We start from the raw sequence: 17,904 nt of genomic DNA, 5'->3' as shown, positions 1-17,904 counted from the left end.
AGCCCAGCGTCTCTCATGATGTACTTTGCATATAAGTTAAATAAGCAGGGTGACAATATACAGCCTTGACGTACTCCTTTTCCTATTTGGAACCAGTCTGTTGTTCCATGTCCAGTTCTAACTGTTGCTTCCTGACCTACATACAGGTTTCTCAAGAGGCAGGTCAGGTAGTCTGGTATTCCCATCTCTTGAAGAATTTTCCACAGTTTGTTGTGATCCACACAGTCAAAGGCTTTGGCATAGTCAATAAAGCAGAAATAGATGTTTTTCTGGAACTCTCTTGCTTTTTCGATGATCCAATGGATGTTGGCAATTTGATCTCTGGTTCCTCTGCCTTTTCTAAAACCAGTTTGAACATCTGGAAGTTCTCGGTTCACGTATTGCTGAAGCCTGGCTTGGAGAATTTTGAGCATTACTTTACTAGCGTGTGAGATGAGTGCAATTGTGCGGTAGTTTGAGCATTCTTTGGCATTGCCTTTCTTTGGGATTGGAATGAAAACTGACCTTTTCCAGCCCTGTGGCTACTGCTGAGTTTTCCAAATTTGCTGACATATTGAGTGCAGCACTTTCACAGCATCATCTTTCAGGATTTGAAACAACTCAACTGGAATTCCATCACCTCCACTAGCTTTGTTCGTAGTGATACTTTCTAAGGCCCACTTGACTTCCCATTCCAGGATGTCTGGCTCTAGGTGTATGATCATACCATCATGATTATCTGGGTTGTGAAGATCTTTTTTGTACAGTTCTTCTGTGTATTCTTGCCACCTCTTCTTAATATCTTCTGCTTCTGTTAGGTCCCTACCATTTCTCTCCTTTATTGAGCCCATCTTTGCATGAAATGTTCCCTTGGTGTATCTAATTTTCTTGAAGAGATCTCTAGTCTTTCCTATTCTATTGTTTTCCTCTATTTCTTTGCATTGATCCCTGAGGAAGGCTTTCTTATCTCTCCTTGCTATTCTTTGGAACTCTGCATTCAAATGGATATCTCTTTCGTTTTCTCCTTTGCTTTTCGCTTCCCTTCCTTTCACAGCTATTTGTAACGCCTCCTCAGACAGTCATTTTGCTTTTTTGCATTTCTTTTTCTTGGGGATGGTCTTGATTCTTGTTTCCTGTACAATGTCACAAACCTCTGTCCATAGTTCATCAGGCACTCTTGTCTATCAGATCTAGTCCCTTAAATCTATTTCTCACTCCCACTGTATAATCATAAGGAAATTCTTAGTCACTGGCTAAAATCTGCTTCAGTATCTTTACCCCAAACCTCAAGGAAGCATGACCACAAAGCAAACTCAGAAAATGTCCATGAGAAAATGGATTAAAATATTTGAGCACAGGTTCAGACCTTCCTCTCCCACTGCAAATTCCTGGGAATAACGGAAAAGGTATATATTTTTTTAAGGCATACGTTTTTAAAAAACCTCTAATAGTACCTTGGGAATTCCCTGGTAGTTCAATCGGTAAAGAATCTGCCTGAAGTTCAGGAGACCCGGGTTCAATCCCTGGTTTGGGAAGATCCCCTGGAGAAAGATATGGCAACCCCCTCCAGTATTCTTGCCTGGAAAGTCCCATGGCCAGAGGAGCCTGGCGGGCTACAGTCCATGGGGTCGCAAGAGTTGAACACGACTTAGCAACTGAACCAATAGTACCTTAAGAAAATAGAGATCTTCAGTGGACAGAAATGATATGGATACTTTAAAGAACAGAGGCAAATACGAAAAAGACTTAAAGAAAATGAACCAAAGCTCTAAAAAAGATTTCATATATAAGTGGAGAATGGCCGCCATCCAGTTCCTGCAAGGTAGGAGGCAGCTTGTGCAGGGAGCAGCAGAGGCTGTGCATTATCATAGGAACTAGTTGGAATATATCTGTAGTAGGAGCAGCCAACTTTCCTGCTGCAACATGCAGTTGGCAAGATAGGACCTGTCTTCAGGGAGGAACTGACTGGCCTGGGAAGAAGAGGCAGGGCCTGGTACTGTGTGACATTCTTATACAAGAAGACTCCTTCCCAGGAGTCTTCCCACTTACATCTCTCCCAAACGGTTTATCCCACATCTCCCATGTAATCTGTGGAATCAGGGACTAAGCATTCATCAATAAGTTAAAGGAAACCTCAAAGATGAATACCCAACCAGGAATCATCAAGCTTTAGGGGAGACCAACAGCAAGAAAAAACCTCCCTAAGCCCAATAAGCAGAAACACAGTAACTAAAGGGAAGATTTAAGACAGTTTAAAGGAATTAAGTTAATATATACACTAGTATAAAAAAATATATAATTACACTTTTTTTGTCGCACCACATGGAATATGGGATCTTAAGTTCCCCAACCAGGGATTGAACTCGAGCCCCCTGCTGCAGTGTAAGCACAGAGTCTTAACCATTGGACCACCAGGGAAGTTCAATGTTCATATTTTTCACAGGAGAAGACCACTTAGCCTTAAAAAAGAAACAACACATTATTTGAAAGAGCCACTTATGGATCTTGGAGAGGAACAGCATAGCTATCAAAATTACAACCTGAGGGATGAGTGGTGGCCAAGAAGGCAGAATCAGAAGACCTTGAATTCACCTCCTACTACAGGCACACCAGAATTACAAGTAGTTACAGAGAAACAATCTATGATAATGACCTGAAGAGTAGTAGAAAATACTTTCCACAGCTAAAGACATAAAAGGGAAACCACAACAAAATGGACAGGGGGCCAGAAATGCAATATAGTCAGGACAAACCCTTGGGAAGGTGACCCACAAATGGAAGGAATAAGCACAACTGCAGACGTCCTCCCCAAGGATTGAGGGTTCTGAGACTCTGCAGCCCAGGGATCCTGCACTGGAAAGATGAGCCTCCAGAACATCTGGCTTTGAAAACCAGAGGGGCTTATTTGAGAAGAGCCAGAGGGCTATAGGAAACAAACTTGACTCTGAAAGGGTGAATGCAAAATCTGGAAAGATTCCAAGTCCAGGTACAGAAACAGTAGCTTGAAAAGAGCTTGGGTCAGACCCACTTGCTCATCTTGGAAACCCTCCTGGAGGGGCAGAATGCAACTGGGGATCTTCCTGTGGATAGAGGTGCTGACAGCAGCCATTTTGGGGAGCTCTTTCCACTATGATAATAACCTGCAATGGTAAGCAGCATTTTGGAATCCTTTCTCTAGCCTGTTAACACCAGGGACCCAGCCTCCTCAGACCATTTAGATAGCCACAGTTAGAATTTCAACAAAGAGAAAATATAAAGAAGAACCAAACAGAGCTGATGACTAAATGACTAAATGAAAAAATACACTAGAGGTTTGTCCAAACATGGAAAAAGAATTTTAAAAAATGAGGATACCCTAAGAGACCTCTAGGGGCTTCCCTGGTGGCTCAGTGGTAAAGAATCTGCCTGCCGTTGCAGGAGACACGGGTTTGATCCCTGGTGGAACATCCCACATGCTGCAGAGCAGCTAAGCCCATGTGCTACAACTATTGAGCCTGTGCTCTAGAACCAGGAGGCCACAACTACTGAGCACTTGTGCCCTCGAGCCCATGCTCTGCAACAAGAGAAACCACCACACTGAGAAGCCCTCGCACTGCAATTAGAGAGTAGTCCCCACTCTCCACAACCAGAGAAAAGCCCCCTCCACCAAAGCAATAAAGACCTAGCACAGCCAAAATTAAATAAATTATTTTTTAAAATGAATGAAGATAGCCTAAGAGACCTCAGGGAAAACATTAAACACACCAACATTCGCATTATAGGGGTCCTGGAAGGAGAAAAGAGAGAGAGAGAAAGGACCTGAGAAAATATTTGAAGAGATAATAGCTGAAAACTTCCCTAACGTGGGAATTAAAAGACAATGGAAAAAATTTTTGAAGAAACAAAGGAAAAAAACAACAAATAACATAATGTACGGTTATCCGCTGACTTCTCAGCAGAAACTCTGCAAGCCAGAAGAGAGAGGCATAATATATTTAGAGTAATGAAAGAGAAGAACCTACAACCAAGAATACTCTACCAAGCAAGACTCCATTCAGATTTGACAGAGAAATCAAAATCTTTATAGACAAGGGAAAGCTAAGAGAATTCAGTACCACCAAACCAGCTTTTCAACAAATGCTAAAGGAACTCCTCTAGGCAAGAAAGAGACCAGCAATTTAAAACAACCTTGTATGTATATATATTGCTGTATCAAAACCTCAAAAACCTCTACTGTACTCTTGGAGGGCTGTTTATATGCAGGAATGTCCCTGCATAGCTTGTTTGAATTTAATTTTTTTTTTTTTGGCAGAGGGCTAGTTTTGGTTTGGATGCTTACTGTCTCTCCTCAGTGTGTGCTGGCCATTATCCCCTGTGGTAGGAGTGGTCAGCCACCTTTGCTAAGGGACCTGAGACCAGGAGCCAACCACTACCCTGCCTTCCTGGAAGCATGCATGTGGGCTCTGTACCTGCACACCACCTGTCAGCACTGATGGTCTGTGTGAGTTTCTGTTTGTGTTGCTCTATGCAAATCTGTTGCCACCCTCTCCCCTGAGACTCCAAAGCTCCTCTGTCATGGCTGATCCCCCTGCTAGTGAGGGGGACTTACCGGTGTTTGAAAATCTTTCTTCTTTCACAACCCTCTCCCAAGGGTACAGATCCTGTCTAGATTGCTTTCCTTTTCTTCTTTTTTCTTTTGTCCGATGCAGTTATGTGGAGATTTTCTTGCCCTTTTGGAGGTCCGAGGTCTTCTGTCAGTGTTTAGTAGATGTTCTATAAGAGTTGTTGCACATGTAGATGTATTTTTGATGTATCTGTGGGGAGAAGGTGAACTCCACATCCTACTCTTCCGCCATCTTGATCTTTCCCCTTAAGCACTTCTTAATAGATGATTTGGGTAAGTTTTCATAATTCTGTATTCCCCAGTAAGCACCACCGAGAATAAGACAGAGCACATTTTCTTTGTTTCGTGTGTGTGTGTGTTGTTTGCAAGCAATACATCTTATAACTCTACTCTAGGTATAATCTTTTTTTGGAATCATTTCACCTATAGTTTAAGTTTGCTTGTTTTAAAATTTTGAATAAATGGATCATCCTATAAATAGTTGATGTCTGGCTTCTTTCATTTAGCATGTTTTTGAGATTCACCTATGTTATTGTGTGTTTTAATGATTTGTTCACTTTTATCACTGTGTATTTCATTATATAAATATACTAAAGTTGCTTTCTCTAGTCAGTTTTGGTAAACATTTTAATTGTTTCCAATTTTAATCTATTTGAGTAAACTTGCTATGAACATTCTTGTACAAATCTTTTGTAGACAACATGTTTTCATTTTTCTTGTGTAAATACCTGGGAGTGGAATTGCTGAGTTATAGAGTGGAGATATGTTTAAATATATTAGAAACTGCCAAACCATTTTCCATAGTATTTATACTGTTTTATACATAACCACCAACAGTATATAAGAGATTCAACTACTGTACATTCTCATCAGTATTTGATTGTCACTATCTTTCACTTTAGCCATTCTCTAGAGTGTCTAAAAAATATCTCATTGTAGTTCTAAATTTATTTCCATCATGAATAATGATACTGGGCATCATTTCATGTGCTTCTTAGCCGTAGTACATTTCCTTTTGTAAAACACTTAAGATTTTGCTCCAAACTCATTCTTTCTGTATATTATTTGCTTCCATTGTTTTGTTTGAACGGAAATCCATGCAATTGAATTCCCTATTGATGAATATTTAAATTGTCTCAAATGTATGTTTTTATCAATGGGCATGAAATGATAAACTTTGTACAGCTTTGTGCGCCAGTGGGCCAATATTTTCAGTATCCTGCCATTTTAGCCAAATTTTGGCCATTTATAGCATTAAGAATGGACAGAACTTACATGTTTTCACAAAAAGGGCTCAATGGTTGGGAACCATTCTGATGCCATTCTGATGTCATAGGTGCCCTTATGACATCATTTCTGTCTTCCCTTCCTTCTTCCTGCCTGAGATGTGGCTGGAAGAGTACAGACCTGATAGCAATGGAACCATCTAACTCCTAACTATGGGAAATTTAAGGGATCGCAGACCTGAGGGATTTGAACCATCTGTTTCCAAGTCATGGGCATTCGATTTTGTGTAAGAGAGAGCCAGTCTACCCAAAGTTGCAGGCAGGGAAAGGTGGATTTCACAGTTGTTAAGGATACAAGTCCTACATGTAGGGTCTCTGGGCAAGACAAGAGGTTGAGCTTGTGGTAGACTCAGAACCGAATTTACAGAGAGCAACCTACTCTTATCTTTCCCCTATAAACTCTGATTACAGAAGGATGGCCACGTTTGTCAAATTGTAGTAGAAAACGTTGATGAAACCACATTAATACATGAACAGAAGAAGAAAAAGGAGAAAAAAAAACCTGCTGAACCACCTCCACGACAGGTAGGCCAATAGAGGTTCTCAAAGTTGAAGGGGACCCAAACCTCCAATGTGTCTAACTAAAGTCACCCAGGGGTGACAGTTGTCTTTCTCTGTGGCCCATAGCATGGGATGATCAGGGAATTTGTCACCCTTGTGGCTCAGCTGGTAAAGAATCTGCCTGTGATGCGGGAAACCTGGATTTGATTCCTGGGTTGGGAAGATCCCCTGGAGAAGGGAAAGGCTACCCATTCCAGTATTCTGGCCTGGAGAATTCCGTGGATTCTCTCATGGACCCCACAGTCCATGGGGTCGCAGAGAGTCAGACATGACTGAGCAACTTTCACTTTCATTCTCACATCCATACATGACTACTGGAAAAAGCATAGGTTTGACTAGAGGGACCTTTGTCGGCAAAGTAATGTCTCTGCTTTTTAATATGCTGTCTAGATTGGTCATAGCTTTTCTTTGGAGCAAGGGTCTTCTAATTTCATGGCTGCAGTCAACATCTGCAGTGATTTTGGAGCCCAAGAAAATTAAGTCTGTCTCTTTTTCCATTGTTTCCCCTTCTATTTGCCATGAAGTGATGGAACCAGATGCCATGATCTTAGTTTTCTGAATGTTGAGTTTTAAGCCAACTTCTTCACTCTCCTCTTCCACTTTCATCAAGAGGCTCTTCAGTTCCTCTTTGCTTTCTGTCATAAGGGTGGTGTCATCTGCATATCTGAGGTTATTGATATTTTCCTGGCAATCTTGATTCCAGCTTAGTCTTCATCCAGCCCAGCATTTCGCATGATGTACTCTGCATGGAAGTTAAATAGCAAGGTGACAATATACAGCCTTCGTATACTCCTTTCCCAATTTGGAACCAGTCCATTGTTCGTGTCTGGTTCTAGTGGTTGCTTCTTGACCTGCATAAAAATTTCTCAGGAGGCAGGCAAGGTGGTCTGGTATTCCCTATCTCTTTAAGAATGTTCCACAGTTTGTTGTGATCCACACAGTCAAAGGCTTTGGCGTAGTCAATAAAGCAGAAGTAGTTGTTTTTCTGGGATTCTCTTGCTTTTTCTATGATCAGACAGATGTTGACAATTTGATCTCTGGTTCCTCTGCCTTTTCTAAATCCAGTGTGAACATCTGGAAGTTCTCGGTTCACGTACTGTTGAAACCTGGCTTGGAGAATTTTTTTTTTTTTTTTTTATAAATTTATTTATTTTAGTTGGGGGCCAATCACTTCACAACATTGCAATAGTTTTTGCCATACATTGACATGAATCAGCCATGGGTTTACATGTGTTCCCCCTCCTGGACCCCCCACCCACCTCCCTCCCCATCCCATCCTTCTGGATCATCCCATTGCCCCGGCCCTGAGCCCTTGTCTCATGCATCGAACATGGAATGGTGTTCTGTTTCACATATGATACTATACATGTTTCAATGCTATTCTCCCAGAACGTCCCACCCTCGCCTTCTCCCTCAGAGTCCATAAAATTGTTCCATGCATCTGTGTCTCTTATTCTGTCTCGCATATAGGGTTATCGTTACCATCTTTCAAATTCCATATATATGCATTAGTATACTGTATTGTTGTTTTTCTTTCTGGCTTACTTCACTCTGTATAATGGGCTCCAGTTTCATCCATCTCAGTAGAACCGATTCAAATGTATTTTTTTTAATGGCTGAGTAATATTCCATTGTGTATATGTACCACAGCTTCCTTATCCATTCGTCTGCTGATGGACATCTAGGTTGCTTCCATGTCCTGGCTATTGTAAACAGTGCTGCGATGAACATTGGGGTACACGCGTCTCTTTCAATTCTGGTTTCCTCGGTGTATATGCCCAGCAGTGGGATTGCTGGGTCATATGGCAGTTCTATTCCCAGTTTTTTAAGGAATCTCCACACTGTTCTCCATAGTGGCTGTACTAGTTTGCATTCCCACCAACAGTGTAAGAGGGTTCCCTTTTCTCCACACCCTCTCCAGCATTTATTGCTTGTAGACTTTTGGATAGCTGGCTTGGAGAATTTTGAGCATTAGTTTGCTAGCATGTGAGATGAGTGCAATTGTGCGGTAGTTTGAACATTCTTTGGCATTGCCCTTCTTTGGGATTAGAATGAAAACTGACCATTTCCAGTCCTGTGGCCACTGCTGAGTTTTCCCAATTTGCTGGCATATTGAGCGCACCACTTTCATAGCATCATCTTTTAGGACTTGAAATAGCTCAGCTGGTATTCCATCACCTCCACTAGCTTTGTTCCTAGTGATGCTTCCTAAGGCCCACCTGACTTTGGATTCCAGGATGTCTGGCTCTAGATGAGTGATCACACCCATGGTTATCTGGGTCATGAAGATCTTTTTTGTATAGTTCTTCTGTGTATTCTTGCCACCTCTTCTTAATATTTTCTGCTTCTGTTATGTCCATACCATTTCTGTCCTTTATTGAGCCCATCTTTACATGAAATGTTCCCTTGGTATCTCTAATTTTCTTGAAGAGATCTCTAGTCTTTCCCATTCTATTATTTCCCTCTATTTCTTTGCACTGATCACTGAGGAGGGCTTTCTTATCTCTCCTTGCTATTCTTTGGAACTCTAAATTCATATGGATATCTCTTTTTCTTTCCTCCTTTGCCTTTCACGTCTCTTCTTTTCTCAGCTATTTGTAAGGCCTCCTCAGACAGCTATTTTGCCTTTTTGCATTTCTTTCTTGGGGATGATCTTGATCACTGCCTCCTGTACAATTTCATGAACCTCTGTCCATAGTTCATCAGGCACTCTGTCTATCCGATCTAATCCCTGGAGTCTATTTGTCACTTCCACTGTATAATCGTAAGGGATTTGATTTAGATCATACCTGAATGGTCTAGTGGTTTTCCCTACTTTCTTCAATTTCAGTCTGAATTTGGCAATAAGGAGTTCATGATCTGAGCCACAGTCAGCTCCCAGTCCTGTTTTTGCTGACTGTATAGAGCTTCTCCATCTTAGGCTGCAAAGAATATAATCAATCTGATTTCTGTATTGACTGTCTGGTGATGTCCATGTGTAGAGTCTTCTCATGTGCTGTTGGAAGAAGGTGTTTGCTATGACCAGTGCTTTTTCTTGGCAAAATTCTGTTAGCCTTTTCCCTGCTTATTTTGTGCTCCAAGATCAAACTTGCCTTTTACTCCCAGTATCTCTTGACTTCCTTTTTTGGGTGTTAGTTCTAGAAGGCCTTGTAGGTTATCATAGAACCGTTCAACTTCAGCTTCATCAGTATTAGTGGTTGAGGCATAGACTTGGGTTATTGTGATATTGAATGGTTTGCCTTGGAAACAAACAGAGATCATTCTGTCATTTTTGAGATTGCACCCAAGTACTGCATTTTGGACTCTTTTGTTGACTATGAGGGCTACTCCATTTCATCTAAGGGATTCTTGCCCACAGTAGGTATAATGGTCATCTGAATTAAATTCACACATTCCAGTTCATTTTAGTTCACTGATTCCTATAATGTTGGTGTTCACCCTTGCCATCTCCTGTTTGATCACTTCCGATTTTCCTTGATTCATGGACCTAACATTCCAGGTTCCTATGCAATATTGTTCTTTACAGCATCAGACTTTACTTCCATCACCAGTCACATCTGCAACTGGGTGTTAGAAACCCAAGTCTAGAATTGTGTGGGAGTGTATGTGTGTTTACATGAGTGCATATATATGAGTTAACTAAAGTTCAAGGTGTGAGAACCAAAAGAAGTGAAAGTGAGAAATAAATGAGCAGGGCTCCAAACAATGTGGGACAGGCAAATGTCTAATCCCATGATTTGACAGAGAAGCCAGCAGGTTGTACATTAGAGCTGGTGTCAGGCATGAAAGGAGAGCAAAAGATGCTCCTGCTCCAGCCTGTGGATGTGGTCTGAAGGGAAATGATATGCTTCCCAGGTAGGTATCAGGCCCGGAGTGTGACAGAATAACCCATTGACCCATAGATCATGGTGTTCTTGTTCTAGACTGGCCAAACAAGCCCAAGGAACCAGGTGACAGCTAGGGCAGGTGTGCCCCTAAGCAACATATGAGGACTGTGAGACTCCAAGTTCAGCTGTGATGTGTCTGTTAAACCAAGAGTGGTGGAGACAGGGCACCTGTCTGGTCTTCTGGCTCCAGCCAGTGGCCTACTCAGTGCTCAGGAACTACTGAGGAATTGACCATTGTTGACAAAGTATCAAGACCCCTTCCTAGCTCATGCCAGGGCTGAGGTGGGCTGGGAACATTTTCTGAGTGTCCCTTCTTTTTCCTTGTAGCCTCCGCCCCCAGTGAAAAAGCCAAAACCACCGCCAAAGGTGGTTGCAAGCAATGAGCTGCAAGCAATAAAAATCCAGGCCTGGTGGCGGGGCACCCTGGTGCGCAGGACACTACTACATGCGGCTCTCAGAGCACGTATCATTCAGTACTGGTGGAAACAGAAGCTGGCAGAGCTGCTGGAGAAGAAACGACGGGCTATGCTGCAGTATTATGCTCGGGAAAAATGGGCAGTGGTCAGGCTACAGTCCTGGGTTCGCATGTGGCACATCCGGCTTCGTTACTGCCGTTTGCTCCATGCCGTCCGCATTATCCAGGTCTACTGGCGCTGGCATAATTGCCATACCCGTGGCTTTTTTAGGGGCAGCTATGAACTCACAGCAAGCCAGCTAGGACTTGAGCTTGAGATCTTTCTGGGATCACACATCTGTCGGATTACGGACTGCATCCCCTTCCCAATAAAGAATTGATCAGGTCGGCTCCAACACTGTGTCACAAGGTCTCTGTCAGACAAGCTTCAGGAGGTCTTGTCTCAGTGAAGGGTCAAAGTAAATGATGGCAGATATTGGGCATCTCACAGGTCAGTTCTGAGGTTATCTGGGGTCACATATGAAGGAGGATTCTAAGAGCCGGGGGCTGGATGGATGGGGTCTGTGATTAATTAGCAGTGGCTGTGAGTAGGAGAGATGGGGTGGCAGGGCTGCCAAGTCAGCCAACTCCAGGGAAACTCCTTCATAGTGTAGTCTGTAGTTTTCTGTTTTCATTTTGTCAATGGTTTCCTTTGCTGTGTAAAAGCTTGTAGATGATTAGGTCCCTTTTGTTTATTTTTGCTTTTACTTCTGTTGCCTTATGAAGAAAACATTGATATGATTTATGTTGGAGAATATTTTGCCTATATTCCATTCTAGGAGTTTTATGGTGTCTTGTCTTATATTTAAGTCTTTAAGCCATGTGTAGGTTTTATTGTGTGTAGGTGTGAGGATGTATTCTAACTTCATTAATTTACATGGGGCTGTACAACTTCCAACAGCGCTTGCTGAAGAGACTGTCTTTTCCCCATTATGTATTCTCACCTCCTTTGTTGCAGATTAATTGACCATAGGAGATTAATTGATCATGAGCTATCTGTTTGGTTCTCTTGATCCATAAGTCTGTTTTTGTGCCAATACCATGTTGTTTGGATTACTGTAGCTTCGTAATATTGTCTGAAGTCTGGCAGGGTTATGCTTCCTGCTTTGTTCTTTTTCCTCAGTATTTCTTTGGCAGTTCTCAGTCTTTTATGGTTCCATATAAATTTTAGGATTATATGTTCCAGTTCTGTGAAAAATTACGTGGGTAAGTTAAATCTGGGCTTCCCTGGTGGCTCAGTTCAGTAAAGAATCCGTTAAATCTGTGGTTTGCTTTGGATAGCATGGCCATTTTAACAGTATTATTTCTGTCAATCCAAGAGCATTTCCATTCAATTTAGACCAATTCCCAAAGTCCCCCTCACCCGACTGGGGACAACAGAAGCCCACACAGCCTGGCCTTGGCCATCTCACTCTCTCAGTACCTTCCCTGGTGGCTCTGTTAACATCAAATAAACCCAGCACTCTCCCATCTCAGTGCTTTGCTCTTGTTGCCTCATCTAGAATTTGAATGGTCTGAGTGTGAATCTAATCATGGATTGGTCACCTGAGAGCCAGATGTGGAATTTTATCCTTTGCCTAGCTCAACTAGTCAGCAGAACAAAGCCATAGGCAATCATCCTCCATTCCTGAAACAACTGCATGAGGAATAGACAAACTGGTCAGGTCCTTCTCTTTCCCTCTACTCCATTTAGGCAAAGCATGTGTATGTCAGCTTTCACTCAAGAATAAGCTCTGAGCTCTACCTCCTAAAGAAAGTGGGCAGTCTTACCATGAAGAGATCCTATTATGTATGCTGGATCTACAGGAAATAGGACAATGTTTTTCAAACTTTACCAATGGTCCCAATGACATGGAGGGTCTCATTAAAGCAGATTGTTGGGCCCAACCTGTCATTTCTGATTCGTTATATCATGTTCCCAAGAATGAGTGTTTCTAACAAGTTTCCAGGTGATGCTGTCACTACTGTTTTAGGAAACTCCATTATCCATATCACTGGGGTAGAGTTGAACTATGTGGTGGCTGTAGATGAAAGCAGAACAGTGGTTTAAACAAAAAGAGGTTTAAGTTTACAAACAGGTATTCCAAGCCTGGTACAGTACCCGCAGGGTAAGAAATCTTTTCCCCTTACCATCTGTTACTGTGCTATATATGGCCTCTCATCCCAAGGTCACTTCATGATCCAAAATGGCAGCTTCAAGATCAATAATTAGATCTGCAATCTAGCCAGTAAAGATGAAAAAGAAGGAGAAAGGCATGCTACTTCTCTTTAAGGGCATATCCTTGAATTTACATATGCTGCTTTTGTGCACAGCTCAGAAGGATATAAAAGATCTAAATAAATAGGAAAAATAACAGTCATTGATAATATGACTTAGAGTTGTAAAGTTGTCAATTATCTCTAAGTTAATCTGTAAATTAACCTCAGTTCCAGTAAAAATCTCATTAGAAGTTTTGGGGAAATTACCAAACTGAGGCAAAAGTGTAATTTTGAAGAATAAATAAATACCCACAGAAAAAGAGACTGAGAAAATTATCAGTCACATAAAATACATTATAAACTTGTAATAATAACATACTATGAAGTTGAGTCACCAGCTGTTGAGAGTCTAAGGTGAGGATTAAACATTTAAGGATTTGTAGAATTTCCCCTTCATGCCATTCCCCTTCTTCATGTGTATCACTGGGTGATAGCCCCTCTTCTGCCCTAGCAGGAGAGTTTTATTTTCTGGATAATTTAAACCAAAGAACATCCAGACTCAAGGATTTCACACGTTGTTGAAGGCAGAGGTGAAGTGCCATACTAACATGGAGGGATTGATTGGAAGTGTGTAGGCTGAATAGTGAAACCTCAAGCCCTCTGTGCCAACTTAACTACCTAAAGGCCTGCAGTCAACTTTCATTTCCTACTCTCTGACTCAAAGTTTGGGATTCTTCTCTGGGGAATCAGTCCATTATTGTTGCTTGAATAGCAAACTGCTACAAGCCTCAGTTGCATGCAACAATAAAGCATGTTGACCTAGGCTGCATTCAACTGGGGTGGTTTGACTGGGGAAGCTCTGCTCCACATTTCTCATCCTTCTCTTCATACCAGCAAGCTACCTAGGCATTTTTTTATCTTGGCAATGGCAAAAATGTGAAACAGCAAACATTAATGGACAAAACCTTTCAAAGCCAAAGTCAAACGTTCATGTCATGCTGCCTTTATTCTACTGGCCAAAGCAAGTCACATAGCCAGACCCAACACACAGGAGGACAGATTCCATTCCCTTATGCAAGGAAACTTCAAAGTCGCATAGCAAAAGGTGTGAATATAAGGCCTCTAATGCAATCTACCACAGGCTCCAAAGAATAAAACAAATGAGTACTGATATTTGAAATGAAACCCAACTCTGCCTTATTAGCCCTTACTGAATGGCATCCTAAGCCCCACCATGGACACTGAGTAGCATTCTCCTGTTATATATAAATAGGAAACTTAACAAAATCATTGATATTTTCATAAAGCTGCTCACATGAAAGACTAAGACAAAAACAAAAACAGGAAAAAGGGCTTAAAAGAAATAGAGCCAATACTGGGAACAGAAGAAAAAGGTTAAAAAAAAAAAACCCAAGCTAACAACTATAACTAGTTTTCTAGACTGATAAGAGATGATAAATCAGTGAAATAAGAATGATGTGCCAGTCTCCAGAATGGCAGAAAATAATAGCAAATAAAGCAACTGACAAAGAATTAATCTCCAAAACATACAAGCGGCTCATGCAGCTCAATACCGTAAAAATAAACGAACCAATCAAAAAATGGGCCAAAGAACTAAACAGACATTTCTCCAAAGAAGACATACAGATGACTAACAAACATGTGAAAAGATGCTCAACATCACTCATTATCAGAGAAATGCAAATCAAAACCACAATGAGGTACCATCTCACGCCGGTCAGAATGGCTTCCATCAAAAAGTCTACAAACAATAAATGCTGGAGAGGGTGTGGAGAGAAGGAAACCTTCTTACACTGTTGGTGGGAATGCAAACTAGTACAGCCACTATGGAGAACAGTGTGGAAATTCCTTAAAAAACTGGAAATAGAACTGCCATATGACCCAGCAATCCCACTGCTGGGCATACACACCAAGGAAACCAGAATTGAAAGAGACACATGTACCCCAACGTTCATTGCAGCACTGTTTGCAATAGCTAGGACATGGAAGCAACCTAGATGTCCATTGGCAGACGAATGGATAAGGAAGTTGTGATACATATACACAATGGAATATTACTCAGCTATAAAAAAGAATGCATTTGAGTCGGTTCTAATGAGGTGGATGAAACTGGAACCTGTTATACAGAGTGAAGCAAGCCAGAGAGAGAAACACCAACACAGTATATTAATGCATATATATGGAATTTAGAAAGATGGGAACAACGACCCTATATGCAAGACAGCAAAAGAGACACAAATGTACAGAACAGACTTTTGGACCATGTGGGAGAAGGTGAGAGTGGGATGATGAGAGAAAAGCATTGAAACATGTATATTATCGTATGTAAAACAGATGACCAGTGCAAGTTTGATGCATGAAGCAGAACACAAAGCTGGTGCTCTGGGACAACCCAGAGGGATGGGGTGGAGAGGGAGGTGGCAGGGGGTTCAGGATGGTGGGACACATGTATACCCATGGCTGATTCATGTCGATGTATGGCAAAAACCACAATATTGCAAAGTAATTAGCCTCAAATTAAAATTAATTAATTTTAAAAAAAGAATGGTGTGCCATTAAAAGAATATTCAAAGAACAAGAAAGAGCTCCTGAAAGTTGACTCTTAAAAAAATGGAAAAAGTCTTCTAAAAAGTAACACAGAATAGCATTGAAACATGTATATTATCATATGTGAAACAGAACACCATTCCATGTTCGATGCATGAGACAAGGGCTCAGGGCCGGGGCAATGGGATGATCCAGAAGGATGGGATGGGGAGGGAGGTGGGTGGGGGGTCCAGGAGGGGGAACACATGTAAACCCATGGCAGATTCATGTCAATGTATGGCAAAAACTATTGCAATGTTGTGAAGTGATTGGCCCCCAACTAAAATAAATAAATTTATAAAAAAAAAAAAAAAAAAAGAAAAGACAGAGTTGGAAGATAATGTAGAAAATATTGAAAAATTAGAGGATTGCTCTATGATCTGACTAATAAGGTTTGTATAAGTATTAAAAGCTAGTGGCCAGTGACAAGGCCCTGGCCTGTCGGCTTTGTAGAAGGTGAATTTCCATGAAGAAATTTCCACAGAAAGTAGTGAAACAAGTGAAATGTTTATTAGAAGGAAGAAGTACAAGTGAATCGAATCACAAAGGCAGGCTCAGAAAGAGTCCTATCCTCATGGTAGTTTGAATCACTTATATGGGGCCTTTCTTACAGGTTTCTTCTAGCCAGTCCTCTTGCTCTTGCCTGGCTCTGAGTCTGTATTTGGTTTAACTCGGGATCCTCCCATGTGTGTGCGTGCATCTCTTAGCCAGGATGGATTCTAGTGAAGAGGCCAAGGATAGGTTGACATCATCTACTATGGGGTGGCGCCTCCTCCCTTTCTGGCCCCCAAGAAGCCTTTCTGCTCATGTGTAGTCAGAAAGATCTCTTTGACCTCGAGAATGAGAAAGATGTGGTCTCTTTATCTTTTGTCTAGGCAGGGCTCAGCTCCTCTCTTGGCTCCTGCTATTATCTTCATCTTGGGAGTATCTGTCCACAGGGGACAAACTTCAGCTGCTCAGCCTGGAGCCATCTCCTGCCTCAAGTTCACACAGCCAGAAAGAATCTATATCAAGACTGGAACCCAGATACTTACGCTTGAGTCACACTGTGTCTCTCAGAAGTCTCACAGACTGTCTCACACAAGTCTCTAGTCAGAGAAATGCAAAGTAAAACAGGAAGGTGACACCACTTTGCATCTTTCAGCTTAAGAAAAATTAGTGATTGACAGAAGTTAGATTGGATCTGCCACTGTGGAGAGCAGTTTGTCAGGATTTTGTGGTGTGGACGAGCCACCTGTTCTATGACTCAGCAAGCCACCCTATGTGTAACCCTGGAGAATGCCTCCCACAGCTGCAGAGCGATAGGAAGATGCTCCTTGCAGCATTGTCTGTTGTAGAGAATCCTTGGAGGTCACTTAGAAATTAATTCAGAGGATAAAAACAGATTATTCTGAGTCATGAGTACATATAGAGTCACTGTTATCAATATATATATAAACATTTTCATAATAAAAAGAGTTTCTATGAAGCTGCGTGGGAAGAGAAAGGGAATCAAGAGTATACTTCATGGTATGGCTGTCAGTAGCACTTTCTTGTCATGATAATGTAAACACTAAGTCATGATCGGACCTAAGTTGCAAATAACCTCATAGGGAAAATGAGGGGAGGAAAATGTGGGGTTGTTTGGAATGAGGCAGAAAAACTAAATCATCTTCTTTGGTGGAAAGTTGATAGATAATACTTTGAAATGAAGAGGCCATGTCAGCCCGTTAACTGAGATCTGGAGAGAGTGTGAACATGGCTGGGAAGTGACTGTGGAAACAGTCAGAAGACTGATGGCTTTTGAAGCAAGCCTGAATACCTAATTAACTTTAAATGACTACTGCCACTACAGGAGGAGTCTGAGATATTACCTGTCTCCTAGGTAATGATCATTTGGGAAATTCCTCCTGCCCACTATATTTCAGACAGGATGAAAGGGCTTCTTTTGTTATAAGGAATGTAACATTGGCCTGCTAAGTGAAACTCAACAGCTATAGAAGGACAGCAGCTGGAGAGAGGGAGCAGAAATTGACTGAGGTGCATCCATCCCAAACCTTCCTTGGCCCCTTCTGCTCACCATCCATACCCACACTCTTCCCCATTAGAAGAGGGACTTTCACACCTGCTGAAGAAGGGCACCATTGCAGAGAAAATGGGAGGGTGTGGAGAGCGACCTGAGCCTCTGCACCTTCCTCTGCATTATGTGAGCTGCTCTGCTCAGTAACTGAGGACAGGATGATCTTGTGGGTGGACCACACCAGAGATCATTCTTGGGACAAGACATACTCTCAGAGGATGTGGTTCTACCAAAGACCCTAGTGCATCCCTAGCAGGAGGGAAATGCAG

At 41.8% G+C, this 17,904-nt stretch overlaps 1 protein-coding gene across 1 annotated transcript; it reads left to right on the top strand.

Annotated features, from left to right (window-relative positions):
- Positions 1-5,975: 5,975 nt before the first annotated feature.
- LOC145519973 (IQ domain-containing protein F5-like) lies at positions 5,976-11,126 on the top strand. The gene is made up of 3 exons (XM_081525316.1): positions 5,976-6,095; positions 6,280-6,393; positions 10,644-11,126. The coding sequence occupies exons 1-3, from the start codon at positions 6,078-6,080 to the stop codon at positions 11,109-11,111; spliced, it is 600 nt and encodes a 199-aa protein (XP_081381442.1). The 5' UTR covers positions 5,976-6,077; the 3' UTR covers positions 11,112-11,126.
- The last annotated feature ends 6,778 nt before the right edge of the window (positions 11,127-17,904 follow it).

This window comes from Giraffa tippelskirchi, chromosome 9, assembly GCF_054371585.1.
Source record: "Giraffa tippelskirchi isolate mGirTip1 chromosome 9, T2T-mGirTip1v1.2.pri, whole genome shotgun sequence".
In the NCBI taxonomy this organism is placed as follows: Eukaryota; Metazoa; Chordata; class Mammalia; order Artiodactyla; family Giraffidae; genus Giraffa; species Giraffa tippelskirchi.
The sequence above is the reverse complement of the archived record's forward strand: the minus strand, read 5'-3'. Positions and strand labels throughout refer to the sequence as shown.

Excerpts from the sequence above, each read along its gene's own strand:
- LOC145519973 (XM_081525316.1), top strand. Across the intron at positions 6,394-10,643 it reads CTGAACCACCTCCACGACAG|CCTCCGCCCCCAGTGAAAAA; the intron begins GTAGGCCAATAG and ends TTTTCCTTGTAG.